The sequence below is a fragment of the Idiotropiscis lumnitzeri genome, chromosome 14 (genome assembly GCF_059441095.1).
Source record: "Idiotropiscis lumnitzeri isolate Australia: NSW breed Sydney's pygmy pipehorse chromosome 14, RoL_Ilum_1.0, whole genome shotgun sequence".
In the NCBI taxonomy this organism is placed as follows: Eukaryota; Metazoa; Chordata; class Actinopteri; order Syngnathiformes; family Syngnathidae; genus Idiotropiscis; species Idiotropiscis lumnitzeri.
This window is the reverse complement of record NC_142404.1, coordinates 625,001-635,000: the sequence shown is the minus strand read 5'-3', so window position 1 is coordinate 635,000 and position 10,000 is coordinate 625,001. Positions and strand designations below refer to the sequence as shown.

The 10,000-nt window shown below is 40.0% G+C and overlaps 1 protein-coding gene across 1 annotated transcript in view; it reads left to right on the top strand.

Annotated features, from left to right (window-relative positions):
* The window catches only part of wdr4 (WD repeat domain 4), a 111,625-nt gene that overhangs the window by 23,135 nt on the left and 78,490 nt on the right, over positions 1–10,000 (top strand). Inside the window, exons 8-9 of the mRNA XM_088315642.1 lie at positions 4,164–4,268; positions 6,680–6,744. Of these exons, the coding sequence (XP_088171768.1) occupies positions 4,164–4,268; positions 6,680–6,744 (170 nt within the window). The remainder of the gene's footprint in view (positions 1–4,163; positions 4,269–6,679; positions 6,745–10,000) is intronic.

The window sequence follows — 10,000 nt, the reverse complement described above, 5'->3', positions numbered from 1 at the left end:
ACAGGCTCACACTAGCCACCAAAGACATCGGATGGCCACCTTTTAAACCCTAGGGCCCTCCCCTAAGCCAATTAACGCAAAACATGATTGTTCTCTTCTTCAGAACACACTTATATCATCACTAATAATATTCATAATTGTAGAAAAATATAATCATTCAACCATCCATAATCCTACTCTCTTAGACTGCCCAAAACAACAAAAACCCATACTTAACTTGAAACGCGGTACTTCGCCATGACGTGCCAATGACGTCACCCGCAGACGTCCCGCGCATGAAGCTACAAAACCCAGAAGTAACTGCAGCGCTCGGTTTGACGGTGGCGCGCCACGAATGACAGGCGGACACCGGAGAAATGTTTGTGGACCACGAGGACTATGGAAATAATGTTGGTATTGACCGACAACCTCTATGAGCACAGGCAGAGTTGACGATCTCAACGGAAAACGGCTTTATGGTACGTGTGCATGTGGGGGTGCGCGTGTGTGTGTGTGTGCGCGTGTGTGGGTGCATGTATATGCGCGCATGTTAGGTTGGAGGCAGTGGCTCCCTGCAGCACCTGACGGGGCCACTCCGTCACATTGTTCTTCAGATATTTTATCTGTCGTTTGATAATATGATGGCAAAGACGGATATAATTTTGCTTGTGTGTCTTCTGCATTATATTATCCAAATTCCGCAATTGTGGTTGGAGTGTGACTTGGTGGTGTTTGTGTCACATTCCGACCTTGATCAATTGGTTTAATGACAGTAGTTGTCAAGTCGTTATCTGCTCTCTTCTTCATTTCTGCAGTCTTACAACTTGGAATTTGTCTAGGCCTTTGCAGCAAAACCACTGGTTACCGTGGATGTTGTCTTTTCTCTTCTGCTTGTCTTTAAGAGACAATTTACTAAAGTCTGTCCAATTCTTCACAGTTGTCCACATTCCCAGAAAATCCATATTTTTCCTGCCTCTTTCCAGTAAATTATATTGTTCCCTTATTCGTCAATTTCAACCAAACGACATTTTTCTATTATTTCAGATTCGGTAAGTGGACAGTTAATTTTCTCGATCAACTTTGCCGCCATTTCTGACGGTCCTAATTATTCTAGAAGTCTAGTAATGGTTCCTCAGTGTTGAGAAAAATTCAAAGTGCCTGACTCTGGGTTGAATACCAAGCTTCTACTCCCAACTTGGAGCGGGTATTCCTGGGTGTTTTTACTCACAACCCTCGGTCAGTTTTAGATTTCTCAAACGTTCATACAATACACATTCACTCTCACAGGTTAAAATAGATTATTTTCGTCTTCTAGAAATAACTGTTAAATTTGTACTATCTCTTCCAAATATGGTAACTGTCAGGTTTAAAAAGTCCTGACGCCTTCATTAGACTGAATTAAATGCAGAGAACCAGAGGAATAACCAGGGAAGGTTTTGTCTTTTCTCCATCGCGGATGGGAGGAGAAGCCAGGAGGTGAAATAGGCGTCTTGCCAGTTCAATCTCCCGCACTCTCACTGACTTCTTCGCCCATCCCTCTGGACTTTATGCAGAGAAAAACGAAACTTATGGAAAGTGAAACTTAAACAAGCGTGTGGGTGTGTCAGTTGTGCGCATGTGTGCTGAAGCAATGATGTGCGTGTCTGTGAGTGTGTGTGTAATTATCATTGATACAAATAGTGTATAAAAACATGATTAAAAATACACAAACTATTTACATACTCTCACAGTAACAACTATATCTGTATTCTCGACCAGAAACAGGAACTCCTAAATCTGTCTTCCAGAAAAAAACAACAGTTAATTCTGTACTGTCCGAGCAGATATAACCAACTACATTTGTACTCTCTATCAGAAAAAGGAACCCTTAAATCTGTCTTCCAGAAAAAAACAACAGTTAATTCTGTACTGTCCGACTCTTCCAAATAAGTTAAATCTATACTATCTGTCTTAAAAAACTAGAAACCTCTAGTTTCCTACTATCTATTGTATACAACCACTGACCTGTGACAATCTCTCCGCTGGCCGAGACACTCGCGACTTGTGGATGACGTTTGTGTTCTCTCGGTGGAGGATGTTTAAGGAACGGCCTCATGGGAGCGAGGACTTTCATGATCGTACCATTTTCAGTCGTCGTCGATCATCCACCGTTGAGAAGACGTTTTCATCCGGCATTCGAAGGACCAAGTAATGTCAGGGATGTAGCTATAAAAACAAGCCTGAAGAAATGAATCAGCCAGCCAAGATTGTCTTTGTCACTCGCGTGGGGCAGTCCTCAGGACCTGTGAGAAGGCCCAGAGAAAAAGCTAAAGTTTCCTGCTCCCGTGTGCATCACAGCAAAGCAATTTGAATTTGCAACACATACAGAATGGAAAACTTGAAGACTCAAACATTATCACACCCGTCTAACAGTTTCAGCTTTCAAGACATCTTTTGGTTCACACTTCTGCTAAGTTTGAGCTGACCGGTTTCCTGTTCCAAACAGTTTGAGATGGGCATCTGTTTTGTGGCTTCCTGTCAGCGCAGGCACTTCTGTTAACACTGAATCACAAAGGTACATGTTCACCTGTGACCTTCTGACCTGTAAGCATAGGTTTGAAACTTGATAACATGAAAACTTAAATTTCTTTAACATTAGTTCTATGTGAAACATCCGGGCGACTTGGTAAAAATTTCAGACTTGTTTCGGTGTTTACCTTCAGCTTATCCATCATGATCGCTGAGCAATTAGCATGGCGGGGAGCTGTGGCAGTGCGAGACAGCAATCACCAAGAATTCCCTTATCCAAGCAATAGAAAGCTATAACAGTTGGGTGACTATGCAAAGTGGATGCACAATGTTTAATGTTTTTTTTAGCAAGATAAATTCATCGGATTCAATCATGAAATGTGTCTGGCCAGTGTCTTAGTGGTGACACATCGCCGTACTTGTAATAATGCTGGATGCTGGATTGTTGCCAACTGTTGTTTTTAAATGCTTGTAGGAGTTGTCTTTGCTTATGTGTAGCACATTGAGTTGTCTTATGTATGAAATATGCTGTATGAATAAAGCTGCATTGCCTAATTTTGTGACGTCTAAGAACATCAGATCAAATTTTATGACCAATCTATGCAGAAATCAAAGTACCGTATTTTCCCAGTCATAGGACGCGCTGCCTCAAAGGGCGCAACACCTGTTGAGGGTGCTATTTCTGTCTTTGAAGCACACACTGGGCGCGCCGCCTTACAAGGCGCTAGCTCAGCTGCTTTTAGCATAGCAATAGCTCGGCTGCTCGCGCTGACTCAGCCCATGGCAATTCACTTTGCCTCAATACCATAAGCATTCGCCACATTTCAAAGACAGTTGCTATGATACCATTGACAATCACTATCATTATCAATGACTCTCACCAATAATAGGTATCATGGCAATAGTCTACAAGACTACGTCAGGGGAGGGACTTCACTGGTCAAAAAAAAAAAAAGAAAAAAAACTCAGCATACAAGCAAACAATGAAACAAAGAAATAAGATTAACACAAAACATGTATCTCTCATGCCATCAATATACCAAAAAGAAATACAAATAACACAAAATGATATAGCAATGGCTTCTTGGGAGCCATTAGAGCAATGCCTTCTGGGAGCCACTCAGACTCAGCCAAATCACGGCTGTTTAGAGAGATTTGCATGGCTGTTTAGAGAGATGTGTTGTTATGCTTTGGGCTTTTTGTCTGTTGTCTAAACCTGGGACGTTTCTTGCTTGCAATAACATAAATGATAAGACAGACTACAACATTGTGGACAGCTGCCCTTTTGTCCAGCTTTCTCCCACACCATCACCCAAACACCATAGTCACATAATGTATAGTCATGGTCACTTTGAAGCATAGATGACTCACACTTTGTCCAGCAGGGTGTGCTAACATGCACTCCGAACAGCCCAATGAGTAAAAGGGTTGATGGTCGCGAGTGATACTTTGTCCATATAATGAGCGCAGTCGCCTTACAAGGCGCTGTGTTAGTTTAGGGGAAGATTTGGGACTTTTAAGTGCGCCTTATGACTGCCAAAATACGGTAATTTCAAAATGTTGGCATACCTATTCTTGCATCTGAGCTGTATATTAAAAGCAACACAATGATCAAGCAAACATAGTTTGAACATGTTTGGTTTCTCTGCTGTTAAAATGTTTTTTGTAATTTGTAGGATGGAACGATGAAGCTGTGGGATTATAAAACTGGTCAGAATCTCCAAAGTTGGGACTTAAACGACCTGGAAGAGACACTTTTCCCGAAGTTAGAGAATGAGGGGGTAACTATGTTTTTTAATGCATAAGCATGTCTCTCAAACTGATATACCAGAAACACCTATATTTGATGTCAAGAAATACAGACCAGTAACATTAACATATTCACTGGCAGCCACCTCAACCTTGCCAACCGTTTAGAAGAATGTAAACATGTCTTTCCAGGCCCACAGAATATTGGGTTCTACAGCTATTTCAACATGGAACCCACCAGAAAAAGATTAGACTCTCTTCTTAAATTAGAAAGAAAAGTTAATTTCTTCCTTTTTCTGTTCATGAGTAATCAGAAGTTGAACATAGCAAGGTTTCACCATTTGTTCCTGTTTCTGACTATTAAACAGCGAAAAATAACTTTGTGATAACATTTGTTTCAAGCTGAACTTTCACTTTGACGCTAATATTTTCTGCTTTTGTGACATCTAAACATTGCTTCCCTTTACAACAATAACCAACACTGACAAAGTGGTTTTGATGGCAAAATTATTTATTTGCAAGTATAACTACAGTATTTACAATTTGCAAATTTGACCATACTATATGAACTTTGCAAGTATATCCATGCGTGCATGTCCGTGTGTGCGCGCGCAGTTTTGTTCCTATCTAAGAGTGGACTTGGGACTTCAAAATGGCGTCGTGAGGACTGATGGATACAATTCTACAAAAATGTTTGCATTTCTCCCAACTACAAACGAATAATCCACCAGTGTTTGCCACACCATGTTAAAACTTGGGGGGGCTGCCCAAATGAACAGTCGGCCGCCCAAGAAGTTTACAAGAGAATTTAATAAAAATCTTTAAAAAAAAAAAATAAATAAAATAATCTAAAAAAAAACTAAAACGGATCGCGACCGGAGATACCGCATGCACTCTCTTATTTATCTAATTTATATATTTGTCTGTATTATTGTTGTATTGCACTGGAGAGGGGAGCTCTCTAATCTCGTTGCACTCTTGAGTACAATGACAATAAAGGGATTTCTAATTCTAATTCTAATTCTAACATTAATTCTCCGTCATTCAAGCCTGGTGTATACCGCTGTGACGCGGTGCAAAAATGTGACGAATTGACCAATTCATCGCTCTCGCGGGCGCTCCTCACCTATGCAGCCGCGTTGCCGCACATATCACTAAAATCCAAAGCTGCCGCATACGTGGAGGCTGTGATTGGTTGGCACACACAGCGCTGCAAAGTCCGTCACAGTTTTGAGTCCATAGGATATTAACAATGGAGTAGGTTAACCAACATTTTTTCAACAAGCCTCGCAAGATTCATTGTGCTAATAGGCTGTGCAGTTTGTGCAAATAAAACCAGTCACGAGGCATCACTATTGCTCTGTCTAGTATTCTCTGTAAGGCAATTTTCCCTGTTCTGAATAACATTTTGTCTGTAGGGTCATATATATATGTATATATATATATATATATATATATATATATATATATATATATACATGTAATATATATATATATATACATGTAATATATATATACATGTAATATATATATATATATACATGTAATATATATATATATATATGTAATATATATATATATATATATATGTAATATATATATATATATATATATATGTAATACATATATATATATATATGTAATACATATATATATATATATGTATATGCATATATATATATATATATATATGTATATATATATATATGTATATATATATATATATATATGTATATGTATATATATATATATATATGTATATGTATATATATATTTGTATATATGTATATGTATATATATATTTGTATATATGTATATGTATATATATATTTGTATATATGTATATGTATATATGTATATATGTATATTTGTATATATGTATATATGTATATATGTATATATGTATATGTATATATGTATATATGTATATGTATATGTATATATGTATATGTATATATGTATATGTATATATGTATATGTATATATGTATATGTATATATGTATATGTATATATGTATATGTATGCACGCACGCACGCACGCACACACACACACACACACTTAATTCATCAACCCCAGTCACGAAATGTGTCAATTACAACCTTACAGTATGATTTCACAATGTTTTAAAGCTTTGGCTTATGCTCTCACCATTATTTCAAAATGTATATTTGCTTGCATTACCTTTCCCAAATTTTCAAGGTGAAAACAATCAGAGCTACCCGATTAGCAAAACCTTCTTTCCCCACTTATATACTTGTTGTCAACAGTGTACACAATACAATAGATAGAGTCAATTGACTAGATAGAGTTCTTCTCCATTTAGGATGTTCCCCCCACCACATTCCCTCACTCACCCCCATAAGTGGAACCTGGATGGATTCTTATTGGCTTGTAGAAATGGCACACTAGATTATAATCTATTATTTTTATTTACTTTGCAGACGATAACTGTTTCCCATTTAACCAGTTCCTCTGATGGGTGTCACATAGCTGTGCAGTGTGACAGGTAGGTGCACTTCCCTCTTCGTGAAAGTCTGAATTAATGTCTTTTTTCAAATTCAGATTATGCTTGTACTTTGATACCGTGTACAAATGCAGTTTGTTGTTTGATGAGGAGGCCCGTCCCGGTCGGACACACATTTTAGGGACGGAGTGGAGTTGAGAATTTTTTTTTAAAAGGACCGAATAAGCAGTGGTTGGAAGATGATTTTCGTCCATCCTGTTAAATACCACATGCATAGAATTAAATTTGCACTCGGAGCAGAATGAAATCTGGTATTGTATTGGGCCTCTCTCGCTCTTTCTCTCTCGCGCTTAAGCAAGCGAGCATAGAGAAGGAAGATGCACGGCTGTGTGAAGAAGCAATTGAGAGCCAAAATAAGCATTTCAAGATACATTTCAGTAAATAGAGCCATCTCTACAGTGTCACCCCGGGCAGTGCTCATCTGTGTATTTGCCTCGTGTGACAACAAGAGTCTGATCTAGGTTCCGGTAATCAGAATCAGAATCAGAAATCCCTTTATTGTCATTGTACTCAAGTGTGCAACGAGATTAGAGAGCTCCCCTCTCCAGTGCAATACAACAATAATTCAGATAGGTATATAAATTAGATAAATAAGAGAATAGTTAGTGCAATGGAAAATAATACTGGATAGGATATATAAAAACACATCATGTTGCTGTTCTGCAAGGTAAGGGTGGTCGTGTGTGTGTGTGAGAGTTTAGAATGGAAATGGCTCTTGGAAAAAAACTGTTTCTCAGTCTATTAGTCCTTGATTTGATGCGCCTGTAGCGCCTGCCAGAGGGCATCAGGTCGGTAAATACACTCCCAGGATAGTGGTGGTGTAAATAGTATTTAAAATGCATTATTTGTGTCAAATTTATTTATTTGATGTTTATTTTGTTGTTTCATTATTTGTGAGTCTGTTGGTCAGTTTGTTGTCCTCAAATATTAATCTTGATGTAACATCCTGACCATGGATGACATGTTGACAAATGATTTGCATACACCTCGTCATTGTATGAATGAAAGACTCTCCAAGCTTATTGTTGTTGACAAAAATAAGAGTGCAAATGTCCCTCACTACCTCCTGCGAAATGCAAGGACGGAAGCACTTTAAAACGACCTAGACGGACAGCGATGGAGGGCTGTTATCTTTATGGCTAAAGTAGGGTTGTCGGCTACGTCGACTAGTCGGGACTAGTCGACGTAGCCGATGACGTATATACGTCGGCGCGCACAACATACTGTCGAGTTTCATTGATGTATATACGTCCACACGTGCATACCTTCAGTTGTAAAAAAATAAAGTGTGCACCGCAGAAAATAAAGGAGAACAGCATTAATGGGGGAGCCGCCGGATCATAGTGTTCGAGGTGGGGAAGAGGAGAGCGGCAACCCAAAGCAGCTAAAAAAACGGACAACGAAGTCCATAGTATGCATATACTTAAACACAAAGTCCAATGAGTAGGTTGTCTGTAGCCTTTGTAAATCAGCGAAGAAAGAACACCTGCAGCGATGTCACCCGGGTGTACTGCTGGAAGACGAGAGTGAGCAAAAAGCTAAAGTTTTTTTAAGTCCATTTATCCAACTAACTAATATGACACGGTTTTACTAAAGTTATGTGCAACGTAATAATGTGCATCTTTAACTCATTAAATCCCAACCATTTTCATTGGAGCAACTCCCCTCAATCGCGTTTTTCTGGATTTTTACTGATTTTTGCCAGGCCCACAGAATATTGTTCTAATGCTATAAAAACATGGCATCTATCAAAAGAAAGATTAGACTCTCGTCTTTAATCAGGAAAAAAAAGGGTATTTCTTTCTCGTTTTTTTTTTTTTTTTCTGACAGCGTTAGAAAATTGCGAAAATTGGTAAAAATTCCCATTCCTGACAAAAAAGGGCAACAAACATTTGGGGAAAAACAAACATTTCAAGCACAACCTTGACTGCACAATTTTCTTTTGTGTCAGCTCAAACATCTCTCTCACTCTCGCTCTCGCTGGCTCTCTCGCTCGCTCTCTCGCACTCTCTCTCTCTCTGTGTATATATGTATATATAATCCCATCTGGGCCTGCTGCCTTCCTCGCCTTCATCTTCCTCAGCTGGTTCTTCACCTGAGATGTTGTGAGGAACAAGGCTGAGCAGGAGGAAGTGGTGGTTGTCTGATGAGGCTGGGAACTGGAGCCTGTGGAGAGAGAGCGGAGAGAGAGGGTCTCGTTCGCAGTGGCAGGAGGGGTTGGGGGCTGCAGCAGGGGAGCCTGAGCGGGGTCAGGCATTTGATCAAACCTATTGAAAAATAAATTCAACTCATTTGCCCACTGAAGCGCCCCCCCCCCTTCTGGGTCTTACCTGGTTGTCTGTGGCCTGAGATGGTCTTCAGGCCCCTCCAGACATCCCTAGCATTTTTCCGCTGCAGTTGTTCCTCCATCCGCATCCTGTAGGACTTTTTCCCCTCTCGGATCCTCCTTCTCAGCTGACGCTGCACTCTCTTCAGCTCGTCCTTGTCGCCTGACACAAAAGCCCTCTTTTTCTCCTTCAGGAGATCTTTAATGTCCGGTGTGATCCAGGGTTTGTTGTTGGAGGAACATCTTACAGTCCTGGTGGGAATGGTGTTCTCCATGCAGAAGTTAATATCGTCTGCAATTGTGTCTGTTAGACCATTAACTCATTTACTCCCTTAGACGTACAAAGACGTCTTTTAATGCAATGGCGCCCTCTACCAAAGACGTATAAGTACGTTTCCTGTCTTTTTTACGTCATAGTGTACATAAGGGTCTGATGCAACCTCTGACTGAGAATCAGCCTTGTCCGCATTGTGAATCATGTAAAAATCACCCAGCAGGGGGCAGAGGTGCAAAAGATCCGCCTTGAATCTGCGCCAGAGGTACAAATGGGGGGCGGGATCCTGGGGTAGACTTATAAGTGTGGAGAGCAGCGTGGGTAGCAGCAGCATCGGCAGCACTAGCAGCAGTCGCATTAGTAGCGTTAGCAATGAAATCCTCCAAGCAAATGACGATCGAAGAATGCTTTTTTTGTAAAAAAAAAAGCTTCCTAAAAGCATCAAGGCGATGGAGACGCTTTGGTTGAGAGGATGACGCTTCGTCGTCGTCACAACAAACGGGCGTCTAAAGAGGCTGCGCGTGCCTTGCGGCCTGCATTGCCTGCCAAGAATGTGGTGTGAACTATGTTGTGGGCCCTTGCATCAAGGCAACTGTTTTATTTTATATCACACAAAAAAAAAGTATGTATGACACTGA